The following is a 26,043-nucleotide window of genomic DNA, read 5'->3' as shown; positions in this document are numbered from 1 at the left end:
AGGTGGGGACTGTGATCTGAAGGACTGTAATTTACCCATTTCCTGTGAAACCCATTTTAAGATTTCTAGAAGCTCACATTGTGCGGCTCTCATTGAACAAACACAATCAGGATACAGAACACAGAAGTCAGTGATTTATACATGACATTTATTGGATATTGAAAATACAGTATGACATTTTAATATACAAAACGAATAACAGCGTTAAAGAGAACCACATATCCATACTTCAACTGCGGCTATACTTCTGGAGTGACACCAGTCATGGCATCACCTTATCCACTCCTCAGCCATGGCAGAAAGACGGCCCAGATCATTCTCTCACAACACGACCCATGTGAAGGCACATGCTCCTCGTCAAACATAAAACCTATTTAAAAAAAAGTGAATACTTTTCATCCACATTTATTATTTATCATCAACCAACAGAATGCACCGCTCAGTCGAACTGCTTAGTTTTTGTTGAACGCGAATGCCGACAGCTTTGCGGTCGTATCCAAAGACTTCTTCTTCTTGGCTATATTCTCATCTGCTTTCACCCGTGACTCGTCCCCTTCCCCCGCCTCCTCCACTCTCTTCCTCTTCTTCAGGTCGGCCGCTTCCCCGGACTGGCCTTTAGCTCTCTCCGTCCACGACTGGAATAGAAAAACAAGGAAAGAAAACAGATATGGAAAATTGGATTTAAATAAATTCCCATATAAGTCCAGAGATGAATCAGACCCCCCCCCCCCCCCCCCCCCCCCCCCCACCCCTACCCCCACCACCACACGGTGAGAGACACAAACACCGGGTCTGAAATTGCATCCTGTCATGTATAATCACTATTGACAGCGCTGCTGGCTCCCTTCCTCCTCCTCCTCCTCGCTCCTCTTCACCTCCTCCCCTGAGCGGAGACAAAGGGAAGCGGCTGGCTGGACGTAATGGAGCTGGGATGAATCATCGGGGGCCGGCGTGAAGACCCCCAGCCACTCACCCACCACCACCCCCCCCACACACACACACACACAACGGAGAACCATGGTCTACTAAACCAACTCCACACGTAGATTGAGTGTGTGTGTGTGTGTGTGTGTGTGTGTGTGTGTGTGTGTGTGTGTGTGTGTGTGTCCCCTACACACAACCCACACTAGAGAAGCCCACAGCACCCTCTATTCGGTTAACCATTTTATTGCGTTTAGACAAACCGCAATTAGCGCCGGGTGCAGAGTCACGGCGCCGCTCAGTCATGACAACATGTTCCCATTTAGGAGCTTAATAAAAGGAAATAACAACAGAAGGTACAGCTCTGGGCCATTTATCACATTGCACCTACTCACCTTAACTAGTCAGGTGGGAGCCAAAAAAAAACTGCTGTGTTTTAATGATAAAAAAAAAAAGGGGGCAACTGCTGCAATTTAAAACCAGTGCCATCAGGTATACTGGAAAGGTAAATCACTGGTCCAGTGCCAACCTCGGTCTAGATATGCTCAACGAAAACCTTAGAATTATAACAAACTGAATCCGATATAAAAACATGCGCATACCAGACTAAAGTATTAATTCGTCGTCAAGTGTCACCTGGGTGGAAAAGGCCACCTGCTTCTAGGTTTGATCTAAGTGTGCCCTCACGCGACACAGACAAGACGCAGTTATACACAGCTGCGACCGCCTCGGACTCAGAATGGGTTGGTGAGCAGACTTGATATCGGTAGTGCTCACAGCGGTACGCAGATCAAGACGCATATCGACGTCAAAATAACTAAAGCGACGCACACAATGTGTCCACGTACAGAGGTAGGCATACCTTTAGCCACCCAAGCTAAAGTTGACTAAAAAGAGGAATACAATTTTTGATTTTGATGCCGTTATTAGACAAATTAGGAAAAAGCCCACCTATAAGGACACCAATTTGATGACAAAAGATGATTTTTTATTCCTCTTATTAGTCGACTTTAGCATGGGTGCCTAAACTTATGCCTACCAATGTAAATACATGGCTTTAATTAGTTGATAATCAGGACACAGCTGCGCGGTTTAGGTACTGTGATGGCACACAAAAGACCACCCTAGCTTTGTCTACTGGGAGCCTTTTGAGGCATTTCGGATGTGGTACATTGTGACTGACATCCTTACACCCTATTGAGTGTTAAAAATGGGCCAGAATGACCTATCAGCCGTTCCACCGCAATGCATTCAGGTGTGGAGTAGGAGGGTTCTTCACAACTGGTACACACACACACACACACACACACACACACACACACACACACACACACACACACACACACACACACACACACACACACACACACACACACACACACACACACACACACACACACACACACCTGTTTGAAGCCCCCCGGGTTACGGCGGGTCAAACGCATCATGATTATCCCGCTGCGTGTTTAGCGACACACTTATCGCTACTCGCGCCATTAGCATAACATCAATACGCCGTGCCCCTGCTACCAACACAGGGGACGGGTTCCCAGGCAACAGCCATCCCCTTAACAACCCCGAGCCCCTCCCACACCCCTTAACTCCCCTCCCACCTCCGGTACACAGCGCAGTCGTCCACTCTGTTGTGTGGTTCTGTCGCCCATCGCGTCCTGAGTGGCTGCAGCGTTGCAGAGGCACGGTTGGGGCTGAGCCAGGGGAGCGCGAGCCACTCGGACCAGACACTCAGAGAAAACACTCTGGATGAATATTGAAGCCGTTTTCCTATTCAGGACCCTGCAGCTGAAACTATCCTCCTCGTGTGGTCAGTGAAGTCATGACGATTGAACAGGATGTTTGATTAACCGCCATGGTACAGGAAGTCAGTGTATATCGTTGTCTTGTGACAACCAGGATCTCCGGATGGTCGTTTATTTTACTTGTCAATAAATCCCCAAATGAGCAACAATCTATGTAAGGGTATATAGGGGTGAAAGGGCGGCGGTAGCTCAGTAGGTTTAGCGAGTTCACGTGTAACCGAAAGGTTGCTAGTTCGATCCCCGGCCTCCACCAAGATGAATGTCGAGGTGTTCCCCGAGCGAGAACCCCAACTGACCCCAACTCCTCCGGATGAGCTGTTGACCCCGCTGTGTGTGAATGGTTGTCACCTGCTTTGGATAAAAGCGTCGCCTAAATGTAAATTAGATCATTATTAAAAAGGTCCCATGAAATGCCACCAGGCGGACACGCCCACCTGTGATGTCATAAGGGGCAGTTTTCCATAACGGCTTGAAACGGCTAATCACACCACACCTGGTGTGGCATGGCATGTCATGGGACCTTCAAAGTAATTATTGATATTTTTGGGATCACATTTTGGGATTCAATACGATTTCGTCCCAGTCCGAGCCCCGTACCAGTCGGTCTTCTGCCGAGAGGCTCCTGAAGCTGCCCATGGCCGCCTTGATGACATCAGTCTCCTGGAGGTCCGGGCTGTCGGCCAAGATGCTCTTCCTGTTCTCCTCTAGCCACAGCTGGAAGCCCGTCCTCGGTCTACACACAGAGACACACAGACACACACACACAAACAGACAGACACACACAGACAAACAGATGGACACACACACAAACAGACAGACGGACACACACACACACAAACAGACACACAGACACACAGACAGACAGACAGACAGACAGACAGACAGACAGACAGACAGACAGACAGACAGACAGACACATGATAAGTACTTCGAACCAAAGGTTAAACAGGTGATGCAGAGTGTTTCGTGCAGGTGGGTTTGAGGTCACGGTCATCATGATGATTGGCATATGACATTGCCTGGAACCAATTCAAACCAATCACAAACCTTGATTGCCACAACTGCTGTTTCGCTACAAAAAGGTGTTTGATTATAGTCAGGGGTGCACATAACTGTTACGCAAGTACGTATGCGTGCCCATAATCAGGGATGCATAAAGCTGCTGCAGATTGATGTAAAAGAAGAAAAGTGGCGCAAATAACACTGCTGTGCTTAAAAATAATTGTGTATTGAAAATGGAGTCTCCTTTGTGAAACTGGGTAAGTTTCATAAGGTCAGATGTTATGTGTGGGGCTATGTGTGGGGTGCGTACCAAACACCATCTCCTTGTACTTACCTGAGTAACTCACTAAAAAAAGCTATGTGCACGCCTGATTAAAGTGCTTGCTTGACATAAACACAGATTGCCAAGTGTGACGTTTCGACGATTCATAAAAAGCTAATTAATAATTGGAAATGACTTATCTGAAGCTAAAAATAGCTGTTAAACCAAGAGCTCCTCTGTTATACTGTGACAACATCGTTTTCATCAGTAACACAGACAGCTAGCTCTCACTTTTGATTCTCCGAGTCCTCTACTGGCAAGTCTGGGGGAGGGACTTCTGGTTGCTTCAGCCTATCAGCAGCTGGCTCCGGATTCACCTGAGCCTTCTTATTGGCTGCTTTGGAGGTGGCCATTTGTAACAGAGTAGACTGCATCTGGAAGATAAAGGAGAGCAACAACAGGGGTCACTAAACACGAAACACAAACCTGAAAATGCGGTCCTTAAAAAGGGGGGAGGGAGTGAAACAACAAAAACAGGTCTAGTGTATTATTCTATAGGGACAGCTGCAGTCAATGATGGGGTAAATGTTAATTTACTGACAACACACACTGTTGGAGTGTTTCTATTTTACATTGAGCAGATGCCTTTGTCAGAAGAAGGAGAAATAATATATCACGGTCGGTACAGTGAAGATATTAACAGTAACACGTGCCGAGCACTAACAATCTCTAGGTTAACCCATTCCCCGTGTACAACGAAGACAGCTTGGATAAGATGCTAAGTACTGTTTTTAAAGGGGACCTATTATGCTTTTCGACTTTTATCACCTATAAACGTTGTTATAATGATTGATAGTCATGTTTAACCATACACAAAAAACAATGTCGCCCTCTCATCTGGGCGCTTTCAGCATTCTCTGTCAACGCTCGGTTTCGTCCTTCTCCGCCCCCTCGCCCCCCTCCTGCCAACCCAACTCCGTTGTGATTGGTTACCTTCCCTGAAGCGCGCGTGCGGGCAGATTTGAGGCATATGGGGGCGCGGCAGGAGTGCCTCTACGTAGATGATTTCCCGGAAATGTGAACAAGTGAATCGCAAACGTTGTCCCGAGTCTTTAGCGCTCTGCACAGCCACACCAGACTGTCAGCAGGGAATACGTCGAAATGCATGTACGTCATTATTTGACACTTTAGTATGGTTAAACATGACTATCGATCATTATAACAACGTTTATAGGTCATAAAAGTCGAAAAAGCATAATAGGTCCCCTTTAAGGGCCAGGGTCTTTGAATGAGGGAAACCTTGGTCTTTGGTTTGGGGGCCAGGGGCTTCAGAACGGGGCCCTTGCTCTGTTTCCCCGAGGGCCCCCCCAGGGGCGCCGGTCTCCTCACGGACGTCATGCTGTCCAGGACGTTGGAGACCCTGGACTGGGAGGGAGACTTCCCTGAGCCCTGGACCTGTGTTCACGTACGCACGCACACGCACGCACACGCACACACACGCACACACACACACACACACACACAATTACTGCACCTTTTCACAAGAGTGTTTGTTCAAATGTGTTAGAACAAAAAGTAGGCTAGATCGCTTCTTCTGCTTCAAGTCCTGCTTTCAGAATTTGAGGTTCAGAACAGTAGTTCACGAATTATTTGCGAATTATTATCTGTAATTTATGTTATTTATTCCAAATTTCGGTTGTGATGATGTGAATTAACCGTTCCATCAATTGATTGAACGGTCGTGCACTTATTTACCATAAACATGCCTGAATTAATGGGAGTAGGCCTAGCTTAATTAGATTTCAGTCACTAATTTAGAAATGTAGAAATCACGGAAGTAACTCGGCAGGCTCTCGTAGGTCGCAATAACTGACTTCACACTGCTCACTCGCATCGTCCAGCGGGCGGGGCAAAGCGCGCGGCGGCGCAAACTGTTCCCACCTGCAGGCTTACGGAAAGAGTAAAACCAGGCCAGTCTTTTTGGCAACTGTCTGATTTTACTGATCATCTCTTTGACTGTCTTCATCGCATCTCGGCATAATTTAACCGTTGAAACGGCGCCTTGAAAGGCATGTTGTGGGCATTACAATGCACGTACGTTGCCTCTTCTTGCATGTCCTTGACACGCGGTTGTAAGCCCGACCTGCTCCCTGACATATTCGACGTGTCAATCATTTGGCACTCTGCCAACCATTGGTACGTCACGAATGTTGCCAGCGATGCTTTAGAACGATTGGTGGGGGAGGTGGAGGGGAAGGGAGGTGGTGGGGTGCCATCGAAGCGCAGCACAGCTTTTTATTGCGCAGTTCAGCGTTCAATTGCGCTTGCTTTATTTACTTCGGTTCACTTCGTTTCAATATTGAGGGTTTTTTGCACCCCCATCCTTATCTTTGGGGGTGCAAGAAAACTTGTGCCCCCCCAGTGATGGCACCAGTGGCAATATACACCGTAATATACATAGTAATACATTATATACATCGTAATATACATAGTAATATATAATATACATACTTATATACGTAGTGATATACATTGTACATTATGTAGCTTCCAACTTGTAATGTTGGGCATTCTGGCCACATTTTCCTTCTTAAGAGTATTTCATTTATCCATAATTATCCATCAAAGTGCCATTTCTCTTACCTTAAAGGGATTTACACGTCCTTCTTTACTCACTACGAAAGAAACAGAGAGTCAACATTAGCTCAGTGTATTCATTGACGTGCGTATTTACATAGGCATGCGATACCGTGGAAGAAATGATAGAACTTAGTAGGCCGTGTCTGGTACTAATATATCCCCCACAGTCCTACTGCCTGACCCAGGGCCGTCCCTCAACATCTAGCCATGTTTACCTAACGTATCGGCCTACCTAACATACATGTTACCTTACATATCAGCTTACGTTAAACCCATCTGTGGACACAACGTACATAGTGTTGAGCCCTCCTCCCTTCCTTTTTGTGCTTTGAAGCCTCACAGGGTTTATCTTCCGTGTCTTTCAAATCTTCCCATGATCATGCTGTTCCAATAAAAATCGACTCCATGCTTGTCCAGAGGCTCAAGCGTAGTTCTTCCACAGATATTGAGATGGTCCGCTGCCAGCTGTGACACCAGTATACCAGCTCAGCGTCGGTTTCAGATTCGAGTGCTTCACAGGGGCCAGCCTGCCCTGCGTTGAACGCCTGAATACACTGTCCGGCATCAAGGCCAGAGACATTGCCGTTTACTCACTTGGCTTCGGAGACGGCTTCTCCGGGGAAGCTGCTGCTCCTCTAGCGAACGGGTTCAGGCCTATGTCGAGGACGGAGAACACACACACAACACCACTAATCAATAAAAAAACATTTCAATCCCGGCTGTCCTACGATCAAGAGAGAGGGGAATCAACGGCGAGACTCACGTTTTCGGCTTTCGCCGTCTGCCTCAAGGGTCTCCGTCTCCTGAGATTCGTCCTCTTCCTCCTCTCTGGGCTCCTCTTCTCTGGCCTGATGAGATCTGCTGCTCGAGTGGCCACCTGCGCTCTCCCTCTGACCGTACCTGTCCCCAGACACCCCGAGTCAGAACACCGAGCAATCCGGACCCCACTCAACCCAGTTCTCCCGAGGTCTGATCGTGTCCATCGGACCCTTTGGAACAGGGCCTGGTTAATGACGAGGGTCCTTAACGATGTGCTAAAGACACTTGTTATTAACCAGGCTGCCTGCTATGTGCTTAGGATTAACCATTATATCAGCTCTGTATCAACAAGGCATTCAAGTTCCTGTGAAAACATTAATTTATTCAGGTCTACACTTTCCCTTATTGTATGGTGTATGGCCTTGCACTAAAAATAGTACTTAGTATCGTATCCTAGCTAGCTGTGTTTTATACATGGAATCGGTTAACCTAGCGATTGTTAGTGCTTGGCACTCGGTTTTTTGAACATCCTTAATGCACCGACAGTGGAATATTGTCGTTTCTCTTTCTTCTGACGAATGTACTTATTGTTAGTCGCGTCTGCTAAACGCGTCTGCTAAACGCCCTAAATGTAAATGTAAATGTTGGCCACCTGCTGCTGTTTCAGAAAAAAGGCATCTGGAACCAAAGAAAATACTCAGAATGTGATCCCGTCCTGCTTGGTACATCCCCTGCCCCCCTGCCCCTCCGAGAGTCTCACCTGCTCCTGGGGGTGTGGTGCTCCTCCTCCTGCACCTCCTCCTCCTCCTGCTCCTGCTCCTCCTGCAGCTGGTTGGCCTTCTCCATGGCCAGCTCGTTGAGCCGCTGGGCCAGGTTCATGCGTCGGGAGCGCGAGGCGTAGCGGACGGCCAGCGTCACCACGCTCTGGGTCATCAGCTCGGCCAGCTCCATGCAGCGGAACTCCCTCTCCAGCTTACAGGACAGCTGGAGGAGGCCGGAGGTCAACCAGCAGGACAGGGGACAAAGGGTAGGGTTAGAGCATTGGTTACGCAAAGTGCGGCCCGCGGGCCAATGGCGGCCCGCAGAAACATTCCTGACGGCCCGCAATGACATTACTTTTGAGAACCCCTAGGTTAGGGGCACTCGTCTCCATTCACATTTATGGTATGTAGCAGACGCTTTTATTTGTTTTTTTGTTTTTTTACCAAAAGCGACTCACAATAAGTCCATTTGTCAGAAGAAAGAGAAACAATATATCGCTGTCGGTACAGTAAGGGTGTTCCTAGAACCAAGTGCCAAGCACTAACATTCGCTAGTTTAACCCATTCCCCGTACAGTATACAACAAAGATAGCTAGGATAAGACACGACACTATGCAAATTTTTAACAGTCAGCCCCGAACACTTCACTGTTGTTGTGAGCATGCAGAGAAGGACGGATGCCGATAGGTTATAGCTGATCGAGAAGGCGTTACTTTTGCCTGGGTCTACTCACAGCGAACATCTTCATGAGGAGCTCCTGCTGCTCCTTCTGGTTCTGGTTCTGCCCCTCGTCGTCGATCTCGTAGCCGCTGCTGGACAGGAAGCTGTAGTGGTTCTGGAGCAGCGTGGAGCGCCAGTACTGCTCCTGGGGGAGGGGCAAGGGGCCACGGCACACGCTGGTTCAGGGGCTGCGCTTTGTATTCTTATTAATAATAATAAATTGTTTGTTTTTTTACAGCGCTTTTCTTGGTACTCAAAGACGCTTTAAAAAAAAAGGGATACGTACAGACAGTACAGACACTCAAACAAAAGGCAAGTAAACAACACTACATCATTAGACAACACATTAAGAGAGAGAGAGAGTAGTAATGACCAGTGATGAAGGGGCTGATATTTTGAGAGAGAGGCCATCCACCACAGATGCTAAAAGGATACTTTGGATTAGCTAAATGAACTAAATTAACTACTGTAAATGAACTACGGTCCATAGAAACAGGAGAATCAGATCATTGGACTTCCTCAGAAAAAAATTACTATCGAGTACTATGTACTATTTTGTTGGAAAATCTAAATAAATATGATTTGGGGGGGATTTGTGCTTCAGCAAAAAATAAAGGCATGTGCAACATCAAAGCTGTAACCAAATGTCTGAAAAATCGTTCTTAGCTCCACTACCAAAATGTTCTAGTGCTTGAAGCTCCTAGCTCCTCCTAGGAGGCGGACACAGTGGAACACATTCTGAACGCAGGTCGTTTCATCGCTGGAACTAACAGGCTCCATCCGCATGCCGGGACGGCCATACCTCCATCTGGCCCTTCTCGGTGGTGGTCTGACACAGGGGCAGCTTGAAGGGCAGGATGGCCACCGCGGGCCTGGGCAGGGTGGGGGGGTACCTGGAGCCTTTACAGGGAATGCACCTGGGGGGAGAGGGGGTGTGCTCGTTAGGAGGTCACTCGACAGAACAGTCAACTCTGATGTCAGAGTTGGCTGAGTAGGTCGCGTGTTGGAATTCGAAACTCCCGTTCGTCGCTAATTAGTGAGATGAACTTGACCGCTCCGAAGAAAAACACCGTCACTCTGAAGGCTCTTTCATCACAAGTATAAAAAGACCGTTATACTGATGGAGCAATGCAGGAATTTCAGAGAAAAACGTGTTCACGTGTCCATAATTCCACGACGAACAACATATTACCCATATAGAAATGTACAACTACAGCAGTTTATCAGGTAAGACACCTGCTAAAAGAGAAAGGCACAAAACGCCACACGTCTGATTTATAATAAACACTTTGCCGGCCCTTCTACCTGCTCTGTGATTCATCATAACTGAGGGGGGGCAGGGAGGGGACATGGAAGGGGTCAACTAGGGTCAGGGGGTGTGAGGCTGAGGGTAAGGACCGGCGTGGGGCAGGGCCCTACCTGAGCTGCTGGGGGTTCTCGTGCACCGCGACCACCCAGAAGTGGTCCGACTTGCCCTTGCAGGTCTCCCTGGTGTTGCACACCGGCGTCCACGTGTTGCCTAGGGAACGGTTTAGCATGCGCACCACGCCCTCCGAGTCCACGTAGCACGGCGTCCCTGGAGACCAGAGATGTTCGTGATGAAGTCATGCGACTACAGAGTTGTGGGAGTGATTGCAAAAGGCTGCATTCTATACATTAGATACTACATTTTGAATAACATATGCATACTTTATTGGAAATCCATCTTGAGAAGCTGGTTTAAAATGGCCTGAGACTTGAATCTACAGCAAGATAGTCAGTGTTTCACATTTACATTTAGGGCATTAATTAGACGGTTATATCCAAAGCGACATGCAGCCATTCCTACACACATTCAGGGTTAGGTGTCTTTGCTCAGGGACACCAGCTAGGAGGAGCCGGGGATCAAACTTGCAACTTCCACCCGCTCTACCCCCTGACCTACTGCCGCCCTCGTTTTTGAATGCGTTTTGTATTAAACACCCCGTAGACCCAACACCGTTAAAGAGGACCTATTATACTACTTTTCTGGTCTTAATTTCTTATTAATGACTCCTATAGCGCAACCTGACACGAATCACAGCACAAAAAACGATGTAGATCTTCGGGAAACTCTTCCTCTCATCTGGGCGCTCTCAGCATTCTCTGTCAACGCTCGGTTTCGTCCTTCTCCGCCCCCTCGACCCCCTCCTGCCAACCCAACTCCGTTGTGATTGGTTACCTTCCTTGAAGCGGGCGCGCGGGCAGATTTGACCAGGCATATGGGGGCGCGGCAGGAGTGCCTCTACGTAGATGATTTCCCGGAAATGTGAACAAGTGAATCGCAAACGTTGTCCCGAGTGTTTAGCGCTCTGCACAGCCACCCCAGACTGTCAGCAGGGAATACGTCGAAATGCATGTACGTCATTAATTGACACTTTAGTATGGTTAAACATGACTATCAATCATTATAACAACGTTTATAGGTCATAAAAGTCAAAAAAGCATAATAGGTCCCCTTTAAAGGCTGGCTGTACATCGTCCCGCCCTGTGGAGCTCCCCTCCAGAGAGTCCCACACTGGGGTGCACTCACCCTCGGCGGTGAAGCCCAGCCAAGCCAGGTGGGCCTTGCAGGAGAGGGGCAGAGGCTCTCCGTGGATCACCTGTCTCTTTCGTCGGCCCAGCTGCAGCAGCTGGACCCCCAGGGCCTGGTCCCCGTCGAAGCCCGTACCTGGACCAAGGGACACAAGAGAGGGTTAAGAGCTTTAAACAGGGGGTTTGAATTAGGGCTGCTCGATTATGGGAAAGATCATAATCACGATATTTTGGGTCAATATTGAAATCACGATTATTCAAACATTATCTTTGAGTTTGAAAACATGTTAACTTTGTAACTTGTAACTTTGAAATTTCTCCTTAAAAAAATACACTAAATGGTCAAAAAGAAAATGTTCCAATCTAAAATGATAGACAGATATTTGTCCAGCTGTTCTGACCTTTCTATAAATCATTGAAAAAATAAATAAAAATAATAATAATAATAATAATAATAATAATAATAATAGCAAAAAATATACATCTGAAAACTCGATTATGTTAGTTTTCTGATCGTTTGACGCTAAAATCGTAATCGCGATCAAAATTCAATTAATCGCCCAGCCCTAGTTTGAATAGAGCTCCAGAGGTAGGCTGTTCTGGGGAAGGGCCAGTGGCCCCGAAAGAAGAGGATAGATAGCAAGACAGCAATGAAGAACAATAAGCCAAGGGTCAAATGTGTTACTACTACCCTATTCACTACTTTAGATGATTTATATCTGTAAACTAGGAGGCTGGTGAATAATCCATAAGTTTAAGTAAATCAGTGCACGTTTAGACATGAGTGATTGAGTGAGACGGGGCTACAACAATTACGGTAGTCGATCAATCAATTTGATCAAATCTATGATAATCGATTAATAATTAATGTCATCCGTCAAATAAAACAACATTTGCGGCTCCAAAATGTGCAGTTCATGAATCATTATAGAAGAAATAGTTTAGCTTTCCTTGTCTGTGTCAGATTCAGAGCTTATCATGATCTTCCATTATTCATGTTAAAGACTTAACCATTAATCAAAAGAATAACCGTTTGATTAAAGGTTGCATCAGCGATGTTGGGGGACCTCACTTCTAAACAGAGCGCGATCCCAGACAAACAGAGCCAGCTCGCCCCTCCCTTATGTGTTTCGTGCATCCAGTAAAAACGATCATGAACGCAGCGCAGAAACCAACAACACTCACCCCTTGTCGGTGATTGGTGGGAATACTATTTATTATGTATTTTGAGTGGTTGCCGGTACAATTTGTGTTTGTGTGCGATCTCGGAGTATAGGCTGCCTACAGAGACAGTGTTTTGACGGCCTGCTCAGGCCTAAAATAACAAAGAAATTGTTCCTGTTGGTTGTCAGTTGAGGTCATGGCCATGTGTAGGTAGGGAATTTATTTTATTTTTTATTTTATTTTTTCCAGCGGCAGCGAATGATAGGTAGGTTGATTTAATAGCGAGAAAATTGTATAGAATGAAGAGGTGCTGTACCAAAACGTAATTATAGTTTGCATAAAAAAAAAGAAAAAAACGTTTTTGGATTAGTTAAATTAACTAAATGAACTGCAGTCCATAGAAACAGGAGAATCAGATCATTGGACTTCAAAAAAAAGATTTAAAGCTCATAAAATAATTTGGGTCGCACATAAATTAACAGGGTCGGTCGGAAGCCGGGAACCAAACAAAAACATTTTTTAGGCCTTATTGGGCGGGGAGCCAGCGGATCGTGAGGAAAGACCAGATGAATGTGATCACTTATGTTTCGGGCCAAGCATCGCTGATGCAACCTCTAATGGTCTTTGGGACAAGGTTTCCTACGTTCCTGGGGCGGTGCAGACGTCGACCTACCGCGGTGGTACACGACCAGCAGCTGCTCCCCGTGCGCCGCCATGCTGACCACGTGGCCGGGCAGGCTGAAGATCTCCTTCTGCACGCCGCCCACGGTGAAGAGGCGGAGCGTGCGGGCGCTGGTGGCGGCAGCGGCCCAGCCCTGGCCCAGGACCAGCGCCCGCACGTCCTCCCCCGCGGGCAGGTCCACGATCCACTCCTTGTTGGCGTCCCACGACGAGAAGTGCAGGCACTGGAGCTTACTGCGGACGACCACAACATCATCATCATCCACAACAACAACAACAACAACAACAACAACAACGACCACATTAACAACAACATAGTAAGAGGGCAGGGTTTCAGTACGATGTTTAGCAGACGCTGTTATCCAAAGCGACTTACAATAAGTCCATTTGTCAGAAGAAAAAGAGAAACACCAATATATCACCGTCGGCACAGTAAGGGTGTTCATAGAAACTAGTGCCAAGCAATAACAATCACTAGGTTAACCCATTCTCCGTATACAACAACGATAGCTAGGATAAGATGCTACACAATACTGAGTACTATTTTGCCAGGACGTACAACGTACATTAAGTGCCAGGACGTATCAGACAATAAGTGTGTAGGAGGGGCATTAAGGGAGGACAAGGGGCAGTGGGGGGGGTAAGAAGAAAGGCTATGCAGAGTCCAGGTGAACTCTGAGCAAGTGAGTCTTATTTTATAACTCTGAGCAAGTGAGTCTTATTATATATCGGCATATTTATCGGAATATGTACAAGAAATGGAAGGGGGGGAGGGGGGGGAAGGGTTTCCCAAGGCCTTTTTCTTCATTATTTTATAAAACACAATTACAACAGCGTTTTATTCACTTCAGACACGAGGAAGAATCGAAGAGAAATGAAACAAAATGGCGGTGTGGGCGGCAGGGGGGGGGGGTTTGACGGTACCTGGCGAGCTCGTCGGTGGCGGGGCAGGCCAGCAGCACGGCCTCCTGGGAGAGGTCGGCCAGCGTGTGGCCCAGCGCGTTGGTGAGGTGCATGGCGTGGTGGACCGCCGTGTCGTGGAACTCCACGTCCACCGCGTTGTCCTGGTCGTCGTTGTAGCCGCGCACCACGCCCACCGAGTTCCACGTCTGCCGGGGGGACGGAGAGAGGGAGAGAACCCGGGGGGATCGGGCGGGTCGGTAGGAGACGGGTAAGGGACTCTCTTCCATTCATATCTTTACATTTACATTCAGGGCATTTAGCAGACGCTTCTATCCAAAGCAAGTTACAATAAGTACATTCTTCAGACGAAAGACACGCAACAATATATCGCTGTTGGTACGGTAAGGATGTTGATAGAACCAATCAGTGCCAAGGACTAACAATCACTAGTTTATCCCATTCCCCGTACACAACAAAGATAGCTAGGATAAGACCCTGCCAAGTATTATTTGTATACATACAATAAGTGCGTACGTTAAGCGCCAGATAATATTTGAAGATACAATTGTGTGACGCGTTTTCTTTGATGGCACATAAACATAAATGTACCCCTGAGAAGGCCAAGCACACAAATCAAGACCCTGGTGGGATTAAAAACCTCCTCCCAAGACGTCCAAAACGCGTGCCCTCGTTATCCTCCTACCATGAAGCGGTGAGTGAGATGGGCGGGGGTGGAGCCGGGCTGGAAGGGCTTCTGGGGCAGGGTGGGCAGCGGCCCCTCGTACGCGGGGCGCAGGGGCAGCGACGGGCCAGTAGGGGGCGCTACGGTGCTGCCAGCGTCGTCGTCATCGCCGTACTTCCCCTGTCCGAGCGCCAGAGAGACGGTGTCTGCGGAGGTCACAGAGGGAGGGTAACGGCCGAGTTCCTCATCGCACATTATTTTCTTTTTACTTTTGGTAAGGACTGCAGCTACTGCAGCATGCATACGATTGGGCACACTACAGGTGATCTCACTGATTAGCACACCTGTAGTGCCATCCATCGACTGACGCAGGCTCAATCGATGCCACGCATCTTGTGACGAGGATCGTTCGGCAGACTAGCCTTATGCATGCTGGCTCGCATACTGCCAAATGCGACCGGACGTCGTACAACATCCTGGTATTTTAGGAATTCTGTCTTTTCCATACTATGTAATGGGACATACCAAATCTTTTTCTGGCATGCTTAACAGTATGGAGGTATGTTGGATTAGGGCCACATGTGATTTACTTTTTTGGAGTTCTGACTTTAAACTCAGAAAACCTGAGATTAAAATCAGAATTCTGAAATTACCAAAGAAAATTCGCACGTGCCCCTAATCCTCTTCTGTAAGCATGGGTAATGGAATGCAGAGTAAATCTGGCTTCCTTTAAGTCTCCAGGTTCGTCTAGAAGGAAGTCTTCTGACTTCGTGCCGGTTTATCAAACGTACCGAGCGAGTTTTCATCGTCCAGAAAGGAGCTGCGGTTCTTCACCCGTCCCGTGGCGGGCATGAGGTCGTCGTCGTCGTCGTCGTCGCCCCCGGCAACGGGACGTTTGGCAGGCGAGTGGGTGTCACTCAGTCCTTCGTCCATCGCACGGTCGTCGTCTTCGTCGAACAGGTCGTCGTAGTCGTTGGCCGCTTTGACCGCAGGGGCCTGAGCAACACCCAGAGAGAAAGACAGGTGTCAGCCGTTACCATGACAACGCAACACCCAGAGAGACGCGCGCGTCAGGCATCGGACATGACATTGGTGTGTCTTATTTGTCTCAATTAGAGACGATAAGATACCATATAGAATCAGCTCATAACAATTAATTGTTCTTCTAAAAATGTATAATTACGATAAATATCATAATATGCTCATGATTTCAAAATATTCTAAACAGTGGGCCATGACATCACCAAACTATCTTTCCTTTACCACCAACATTTCAAAACTCATATCTTCTCATTTTTTCTCGTCTCATTCACCAACTATCACAATATATAGGATATGCTACACGTGAATCTCCTAAGTTGGCGCAATTTGATTGGTTCACTATCTCGGGACACTGGGCAATATCCCATGATTGAGATCTCTAACTCGGGATATTGCGCGACGGTCGTCTCGTCACGCTAAAAACAATAAATAAATCCCTGCAAAAGGTGTCATCTTGTTTATTTTGGGAGTGTTCACGTGTGGTATATACTAAAACAACAGCCAATAGGGAACAAGGCGATTCCCCACTATTCAAGGAGCCCGAGGTGAATAATTGTTAATTATTGCATTCGGCCCTGCCCCTACAGGCTCAGCCCTGAGCGGGGGTCCCTAGCGGGGGTCCCAGACCAGCCTACCTTGGGGGTCTTGGTGGCGGAGGAGGCGGTGGGGAGGTCGTCCAGGAGGCCCAGGGAGCCCTGGGTGTCGGTGTACGCCAACTGGCGCCCTGAGGGGTGCCAGGCCAAGCCACACACCGTGTAACCCTTCTCGTGCTTCTGCCTGCAACACACACACACACACACACACACACACACACACACACACACACACACACACACACATTTACATCTAGCAGAAGGACTCACAGCGATTCGTACACAAATTCATACCACGACGGCGGACCACGCAAGGCGACAACCAGTTCGTCAGGAGCAGTTAGGGTTAGACGGCTGGCACAGGGAGAGCTCGAACCGGGGAATTGGAATAGCAACTTCCTGTTACAAGTCAACCCGCTCTACCTCCTGAGCGGGTTGACACACTGACACACGTTAGTCAAATGAAGGTCCTTTTACATCAGCCACATAACGAATAAAGGACATGAAAAAGTGAGAAATACATACAACAGGAATCTCTTCAACCATCAATTACGGTGCAAATATGCAGCCTATTCCAATACGAATCGCGTTGGTGATAAAGCCAGATGGATTCTAGTACAGCCCGAGATTACGTGCGTATGTGCCGTACACTCATCTAAAGATCCTAGGTATTTAGAGAATTTAATTATTATGTACTTAGATATTCAACCCGAGTGTAAAATAGTGTAGCGAAGGGTTAAAGTTCCTGCGGTGAAAACGTGGGCTAGTGCGGTGTAATCCACAACAGATGACGTTCATGTCCACGCATTCCAGGGAGCTTTCAGAACTGTTAAAACATGGAGCTGGTTGGTATGGAGCCCAGACGCCCTGTCCACCACCTTAGCTGTTAGAACGTCGTTACCCCCCCCCCCCTCCCCCCCTCACCTCTCCACACACAGCTTGCTCTCGGCGTTCCACACGGTCAGGAAGCCCCCCACGCTGCCCGCGGCCAGGAGCTGCCCACAGGGGGACCAGGCCACCACGTTGATGGGCTGGAGGGGGGGGGTCACAACGAGACACAGTTGGAAAACCACCGCTACTGAAGGGAGGTCTGGTCGCAGCGCATTACATCATCATACTCATAATCGTTAGGTTGGTGGCGTAGTTGGCATCAAGGGGGTCCAGAAAACGAAGAACAAAAAGCTCATTGACACTTTAAACAAAAAAATATCCAAAAAAACATTATGAATAAAATAAATTAATAAATAATAGTGTTAACGTAAGTTGTAAAGTATAAATAAAGGGGACATATTATACCACCAGGTGTGGGTGTGATTAGCCTTACAAGCAGTTTCGAAAATCTGCCCAATATGACATCACTAGTGGGCGTGTCCACCTAGATCTGTGCTGGATAGATGAGTAACGTTTACTTCAGTCCACTGGGTAGGCTGGTAGACTGATCTATCCAGCACAGATCTAGGTGGACACGCCCACTTTCGATGTCAAATGGGGCAGATTTTCGAAACGGCTTGTAAGGCTAATCACAGTCACACCTGGTGGTATAATATGTCCCCTTTAACAATATATATATATATATATATATATATATATATATATATATATATATATATATATATATATATATATATATATATATATATATTAGAGCTGTCAAGCGATTAAAATATTTAATCGTGATTAATCGCATTAATGTCATAGTTAACTCTAATTAATCGCGATTAATCGCAAATTCTTTTTCTATGCTAAATATCCCTTGATTTTTTTGTCCCATAATTCTTCTCATTTTAATTCTCTTATCAACATGGTGAAGTGCATCGGCTTGCCTTGTGCAAATGATTTTTTATTGATAACAACATTGGCATATACACTGATCAAAACAGGACGATACAAAAAAAGAGCCTATAGTGCAATTAAACGACTGCTTTGAACAAATGTCATTTGAACATAGCAGTCAGGCTACTGCTTCTTTGTTTTGAGCCAAAGAAAAAAAAAAAAAAAAAAGTTTTTTTTTTTTTTTAAATAAAATAATTGCGTTAATCGCGCAATAAAAAATTTAACGCCGTTAAATTTGGTTTGCGTTAACGCCGTTAATAACGCGTTTAACTGACAGCTCTAATATATATATATATATATATATATATATATATATATATATATATATATATATATATATATATGTTTGGACATTTAGTAAAGCCTCCTTTGTCCTCACCTGTGTCATCATGTCATCAGAGAGGGTGCTCACGTGCTCCCAGGAATCTCTCTCGTACAAATGAACCTTCAGCCCCACGGGAACTGCTAGAAGCTACAAGCAAACACACACACACACTTAATGAAGACCTGTCCATTTAGTACCGATATGATCCTTCATGAGCTAAACCCAGGTATGCTCTGGATCCAGCAGTGTGAGAATCACCTTGGCCGTCTTGGGTTGCCAGCCCAATCTACACAGAGACTTGGCGGTGCTGACGTCGTTGGACTTCTGCAGCACGGGCCAACTGGTGACTTTGGTCTGAAGGTGAACAACGACAGTGAGGTTACATGGACGGCTGCAACCAGGGTACAGGAGCCTCGGTGGATAACCACATTTAAAGAGTAAAGACAAACCAAACGTACTTGTTCATCGATCTTCCAGATGACCACAGAGCCATCACAGCTAGCGGACGCCTGGGCGGACAGAAACAGTGTTAGACTTATTAAAGAAGACCACGTACATCTGAAACTGTTTCGGTCATTAAACTGTAAAAAATACCACAAAATGAGGTTATGACGTTTGGCTGGAACAGAACATAGTGAAAGTAAACATTGTTAACTATTCAGGATGTCATGCATTTTTCTTTTGACATGCATACTGAACTGAACTGTTATAAAGGTATATAACATGTTATATAATGTATTCTGCTACCCACCAGGAACTCGTCTTTAGGGTCAAAGGTGACGCTGAGGACCGGGGCATCGTGACCCCGGAGCGTTTTCTGTTGGCTGCTGTCCGCCACCTCCACCACCTTGACCATGAAGTCACTGCACAGCAAGGGATAAAGAGCTTAAAGTGAATGAAAGCACCTGAAGTCCAGAGCAGCCACCCTGAGCAACGGCCTAATGCACAAACATCATCGGTGATGCGATGAGCAACACACAAATTGTCCAATCAATAAACAGGAATTAGAGCATGAAACCGATTTCCCTTTTCCGCCACAATCCGGATCTCCAAAGGAGGGCCTTCAGATGCCTCCGTGTTCATTTGTTTTTCATAAAATCAATATCACCGTAAACATCATCTTTGTGAGAACGGCGGAGTCAAGCCAGCACCACGCCTCGTTCTTCCCCTCCCGTGATAAACCGCTTCAGAACAGATCGATAGCGCCCGGAAACGTTTACCGCCCATCAAGGTTAATAACAAACCAATCTTAATGTCGCTCGCTCTGCATCAGGGACGGAGAACACATCCACTCTGTGTGATGTGTATATTTGGTAAAAAAAAGAGCAAATGAATAAACTACACTCACTGCCTGCCCTAGAGATAGCTGCAGAGCGTAGATAATATATATTAACTAAATATAAGCTACAGCCTTAAAAAAAGGGTGGTTGGTGTGCGCGTCTGGCTTGTAAAACACTGAAGCCCCCTCTGTCCTCAAAGGCTAAAAGCAGGTGTTGTCTGTTCTTTCAGTGAAGGCCTGCCTGTTCAAAGTGATCCAATTAAAGCAGGAAATGATTGAGACAGAATGACATCTTCCCCGGTGTCTGCAACATACACGCTATAAATACCGCGTTGAATCGCACGCTTTAGGGACTTCAATAACCCTGCACCACACAATGCATCTCAGATGCGGTGTGTACACCACATCAGTTAAGTGGCGACAGGGATGACAACGTATACTACTATGGACAATCTCAATGTACATGCATAGGAGTCTGGACTCTTACCCTAACCCGAGTGGATAGGTAAACCCTAGTCTCACAAATAAGACTTTCGATTAGAATCTTAAAAAGGGGTGATATATGCCACCAGGTGTGAATGTGATCAGCCATCACAAGCCGCTCCTGTGTTTTAGGGCCATCTCAAGTGGGAGTGTTTGTCTAGATGTAGGATGGCTAGATATGCAACCTTCGCCACAGACCACTGGATAGGCTGGTAGACTGATCTATCCAGCATACATCTAGGTGGACCCTCCCACTTGTGATGTCACCGTCTCTACGCCGACGGGATGTGTCTGGATCACCTGGAGCCGGCCGCGACCCGGGAGCCGGAGTGGTTGAAGGCCACGTGCGTGGCGTGGGTGGTGAAGCGCGTCAGGATGCCGTCTGGATCGCCCTCAGGGAAGGTGTGGATCTGGACCGTGTTGTTGGAGCCGGCCGTCACCAGCTTGCGCTTCTGTTGAACCAACGGGACAAAACAGTATCATTCATATGCAGAGGAGGACCGTTAAGATAGATAGATGGATGTAAACGTTATTAACCCTCCGGAAGAGAAATTCCTTTGTTACTGCAGCCCAATAGCAGCAGTGGAAAACACAGGATAAAATACAACACAATAAAAATACAAAGTGCTAAAGAAAACAAAAAATAGATGCTAAAGTTAATGCTTACGTCAGAACAAACAGGGCAAACAAAACAAAGAGTATAAATTCACAGTATATATATTTTTTTTAATGCAATGTTAAAAAAAATATATGTTAAGCAGGTCTTTGTGAATGAATGAACGCGTTGTATTATTATCAGGGAAGAGTCTAAACACAACAGTATATTATGGATCCTTAAATGAAAAGGCGTGCCTTGAGAGCCAGGGAGTAGGCCTTCTCCCCCACGTTGATGGACCGGGGGTCGTCGTCGTCCAGGCTCTCCCAGATGCGCACGTCTCCGTCGCTTCCACAGGTCACGATGAACCTGAGGGAGATCACCACTCATGATTACAACCCTACACGGCCTTGCATTTAAATTAACAAAACAGTACAAGCTACAGTGGTTTTTTTTGTAATTTCTAAATCAGTGATGTATGTGATATCCAAAATAAATCGATCCCCAACCATTTACAATTACATTTAGGGCATTTAGCAGATGCTTTAATCCAAAGTGATTTAAAATTGACAAGTACATTTTTCAGAAGAAAGGGAAACAACAATATATCGCTGTCGGTACAGTAAGGATGTTCATAGAACCAATTGCCAAGCACTAACAATTGTTAGGTTAACCCATTCCCGTATACAACAGAGATAGCTAGGATAAGACCATATTGTAATAACCTAGCCTTAACCATAACACACCTACTCTTTTCATGCCTAAACCAAGCACTAGGATTGGCAGATCAGAGGGAAGTCCTCCTCAAGGTATTCTAGGGGCCATCCCTGCTGTTGTTTACATGCAACATTCAGTGACTATGTCCCCAGGGCTATTTACAAGACATAAACTGGACTTAACTTAGGTTGTGCAACTCAATGATAGTACTAGACACAGACTAATGAAAAGTGAACATATCCAAATAAGTTTATACTCTTCCTGCACGGCCGTGTGGGTTTTTACATGATTGTCTGACAGCAATCTCAATACAAAAGGTTTTTTTGACTTACTTTCCAGCGTCATCAAAGGTGACGTCTGTGTGACCCTCGGAGTGGCCGTAGCGCATGGGCTTCCTCTCACACGGCATCTCACACTGATGGCTGTCAACACAAAGAGTCACACTGATGACAACTATGTCAACACAAAGAGACACACAGAGGAAAAGCCATTGCATCGGGGTAGCTTGGGTGTACATTGATACACCAATAAATACACTTTTCCATAACAGTACAGATGCCAACTTGTTTCATTTTGCCAGCACCGAGATTACGCAAAGGTTTGGTTAAAGGGTGTATTGTACACATAGTACATTAAGGTGTGTATAACAGGCCTGAGAATACAAACTATATGAACCACACCACTGACAGTACGGGTTGTTTAAGCAGTCATTGTTGAGAAAGTGCGGTCGTAACACAGAACGTAAAACAACAAGTCACACTTGAAGCGATAAAAGCCATGAAACGTAACGCATGACAAAGTAAACGCGATATTTTACCTGAAGCAAACGAAGGCTGAAAATCCCGCGCTGAGTTCAGAAACAAGGAAAGGCGCTTCGGAACTCCCGCCAGCTGCGTGATGACGTCATGACGTCATGACGTCTTGACTCAAACCACGCCTCGTTATGTTGATTCATGTTTCCCCCCCCCTGGTTAATAACCTATGACATTTGTTCCCGACTTTTATAGTTGAAAGCAGTGGCGAAGCTAGACTTTTTTTTTTTTTCATGCATGTGGTCCACAGAAGTCATACTTGCCTTAGCCCACCCTAGTCAAGTCAAGTCAAGTCACTTTTATTTATATAGCACATTTAAAAACAACAGGAGTTGACCCAAAGCGCTTTACATTTGCAGAAATCAGGGTTGGGCAGGACAGTTGTTGAAAGGGGCCCAGGGATACACATAAAGATCGTTGAGAATGGATGCTGTACACTAACGAACATGCTCAAATACTGCGGTCAAGTGAGCCGCCATTCGTTCATCCGCGGTTAAACCAGCCGTCACACAAAATCTTCGTGCGCCTTTACTCTAAACAGCCTTTGGGTGGTATCTCGCAACGTTTTCAAAATAAAACCCTTCACCTACGTGTGTAGATATATAGAACACTAGCTGGCGGCGTCTAGAATGTCCGCACTTGCGGACATCTTGCCAGTCAGCTGCTCACCCATAACATTGTGTTGGTAGTGGTAGGCCTACTGTATGTACTTTATAAATAACCATAACTTGCTACATTTTCAACCGTTTTCCCAACGGTTTGGTTTCTTACAAACCTTATTAACGTGGTTATAATACTGTACCTATTTTAGAACATTTCAATTTTTTTAGTATCTAACATAATTATTCATCAGTATCATGTATGCAGTGCCGTAACTACATCTCTGACGTTTATAACAAAACAAACCGTTTGAAAATGTAGCAAGGTTTAAGGTTATTTAAAAAGTAGGCCTACATGTACCACTACCAAGTCAACACAGTGTTATGGGTGAACAGCTGACTGTGGCAAGTTGGCCGCCAGTGCGGACCTTCGACTCCATTGGCCAGCAGAATATGCATGTGTACGTTTTTCAAATGACATTTTCTCAAAATCTATACAGTAAAATTAAATGGTTCCTTGTGGTCAAGTAGTCAGTACAACAGTTAGTATGTTCATATCAGTCAGTGCCTGAATTTATGTGACATTCGGTCTATAGCCCACTTCAAATTGCTGGCATAATGCAAATTTGCAAAGGCGAGAATATGCATGTGTACGTTTTTCAAATGACATTTTCTCCAAATCTATACAGTAAAATCACATGGTTCCTTGTGTACAAGTAGTCAGTACAACAGTTTTATCAGTCAGTGCCTGAACTTATGTGAAATTCGGTCTATAGCTCACCTCAAAGTGCTGACATAATGCAATTTGCTAAGGCGAGAATATGCATGCGTACGTTTTTCAAACGACATTTTCTCTAAATCTATACTGTAAAATCACATGGTTCCTTGTGTACAAGTAGTGGGTACAACAATTAGTTTATATCAGTCAGTGCCTCAACTTATGTGAAGTTCGGTCTATAGCCCACTTCAAAGTGCTGGCATAATGCAAATTTGCAAAGGCGAGAATATGAATGCGTACGTTTTTCAAATGACATTTTCTGTAAATCTATACAGTAAAATCAAATGGTCCCTTGTGTACAAGTAGTCAGTACAACAGTTAGTAGCCTATGGTCATATCAGTCAGTGCCTGAACTTATGTGAAATTCGGTCTATAGCCCACTTCAAAGTGCTGACATAATGCAATTTTGCAAAGGCGAGAATATGCATGTACAGTACACCTGTTGATATGGTCATATCAGTCAGTGCCTGAATTTATGCTCTAACCAATACGCAGGCCTTTGCCGTCTCTCGTCTCGAGCTTTTCGCTCACAACCAATCACGTTCTTCTGGAGGTCACTAGTTCTTAATTGATTTCAGCTGCGTCTCCCCCGCCTCTCCTCATAAAGCGCCCCCACCGTGACGGATGTTAATCGTTTTTTTTGCGTTGGATTGCGTGGGCTGAACAATCCGGACATCGTGGCCACCGACGTGGACCCCCGCCACCGGGACCCCCGCAGTGAGTAACGCGGGGTACTTCCTTCATGAGCACTGCACATGTTACACTCTCCCCATCTCCTCATGTCGTCTGTTCTCGCCCCTCTATTGTACATGTTTTACCGCTGGAGGTTAATGTGGATTTGCTGATGGAAGTGGTAGTTTGTGTTGAGTGGTTTATCTATGGGATCGACTGACTAACGCTGCGGACCGCTACAGCACCGACCACCACACTGGGAAGTGTCCTCTGCTCACTGTGGAAGCAGCACGGAAGAACTGCAGCAACTCTGATGGAAACGAGGACCTCCACGCTGTTGAACACAAACTATTCTAGGCCTACTACAAACCGAGGCGGTCCCACTCGGTTAAAGATCTCGTGGTCAATGCGGTAGACCGCTGGACCTGGACGTCACCTTCTGCAGATACTTCACTGCCCTCAGGAATCCACGGATAACTTGAAACATGTCCATGTTCACATGTCCAAAAAATCCAGGATGGAAGCTTGTGGAAGGAAGAAAGGGGTTTGTTTTTGCTCAACCCATAACCCCACTGAGCCCTTCTGTGGAAACCTGTCTGACTGACCCTACTGACTGGGGGCCTGTTGTTGTGTGTTTGGTTGGTCTGGTAGAAGGTTTGCTGCTTGTGATCTGCAAGGTGGTCCTGGGTTAGATGCGGTGTCTGACTTGCACACCACTCTCCCAATTCTATTCTTCTCTTTACTACTTTCAATACACTTGCTGCTGCTGCTGCTGTTGACCGCTGGTGGTGCAATGTGGTTTTTATTCGCTTATGTTCTGTGGACTTTGCATTTGTATTTTAATGAACATGTTTACTGCCTGTTTGCCTCGGATTGGCAAACCTAAATTCCTTCACTGGCAAAATGTAGATGCAAATTAAATGCCAAAATTAACATTTCAATATTCGTTTTGCGTATTTCACCAATAGCTTCGGAACTCGACGGACCTCGTATATAATTTTGCTCTTCAAAGATGCGGTCAGGCGCCCCTCCGTTACATAACGTTTTCTGCCCGGTACGAAATAGACCGACCAATAGCAACACTTTAGGCTATCTAATGTGAGGTTGGATATACGCAACATGTAGAGGTGTTTCAACAACAAAGATGGAAGTTGGTGAACTAAAGACTGTATATGCTCACTAAAAGAACGAACGACTACTACTCAAAGATTTTGAGGAATATGTATTTCTGCATCACCCGTTCCAATGCTATGATTAGTCGAGGCATAGCATCGACCCATTTTAGATCGCGCCCTTTAGACACGCCCCTTGGAAATTGAACAACGCACTTCAACGCAGAGGATCCAGAAGGATTTCACATTGGAAGATATCGAGGAACATCACCAATGAAGGAGAGTAACGTTTCCACTTGCTATAGGAATTTAGTGAAGCACTAAATAGTTAATAATAAT

The 26,043-nt window shown here is 46.1% G+C and overlaps 1 protein-coding gene across 1 annotated transcript; it reads right to left on the bottom strand.

The window, feature by feature from the left end:
- Window positions 1-127: 127 nt before the first annotated feature.
- On the bottom strand, window positions 128-22,656 carry wdhd1 (WD repeat and HMG-box DNA binding protein 1). Its single transcript, XM_030378134.1, has 26 exons — window positions 22,549-22,656; window positions 22,064-22,153; window positions 21,272-21,383; window positions 20,720-20,871; window positions 19,409-19,520; window positions 19,116-19,166; window positions 18,916-19,011; window positions 18,712-18,804; window positions 17,424-17,530; window positions 16,542-16,683; window positions 15,657-15,861; window positions 14,887-15,071; window positions 14,205-14,389; window positions 13,273-13,514; window positions 11,434-11,571; window positions 10,302-10,458; window positions 9,685-9,799; window positions 8,896-9,027; window positions 8,162-8,385; window positions 7,406-7,542; window positions 7,237-7,296; window positions 6,646-6,677; window positions 5,302-5,457; window positions 4,294-4,436; window positions 3,336-3,471; window positions 128-635 (listed from the first exon to the last, which is right to left on the bottom strand). Exons 2-26 carry the CDS (start codon window positions 22,138-22,140, stop codon window positions 453-455), a joined length of 3,372 nt encoding a protein of 1,123 aa, XP_030233994.1. The 5' UTR covers window positions 22,141-22,153; window positions 22,549-22,656; the 3' UTR covers window positions 128-452.
- Between the last annotated feature and the right edge of the window lie 3,387 nt (window positions 22,657-26,043).

The sequence above is a fragment of the Gadus morhua genome, chromosome 14, assembly GCF_902167405.1.
Source record: "Gadus morhua chromosome 14, gadMor3.0, whole genome shotgun sequence".
NCBI lineage: Eukaryota > Metazoa > Chordata > Actinopteri > Gadiformes > Gadidae > Gadus > Gadus morhua.
The sequence above is the reverse complement of the archived record's forward strand: the minus strand, read 5'-3'. Positions and strand labels throughout refer to the sequence as shown.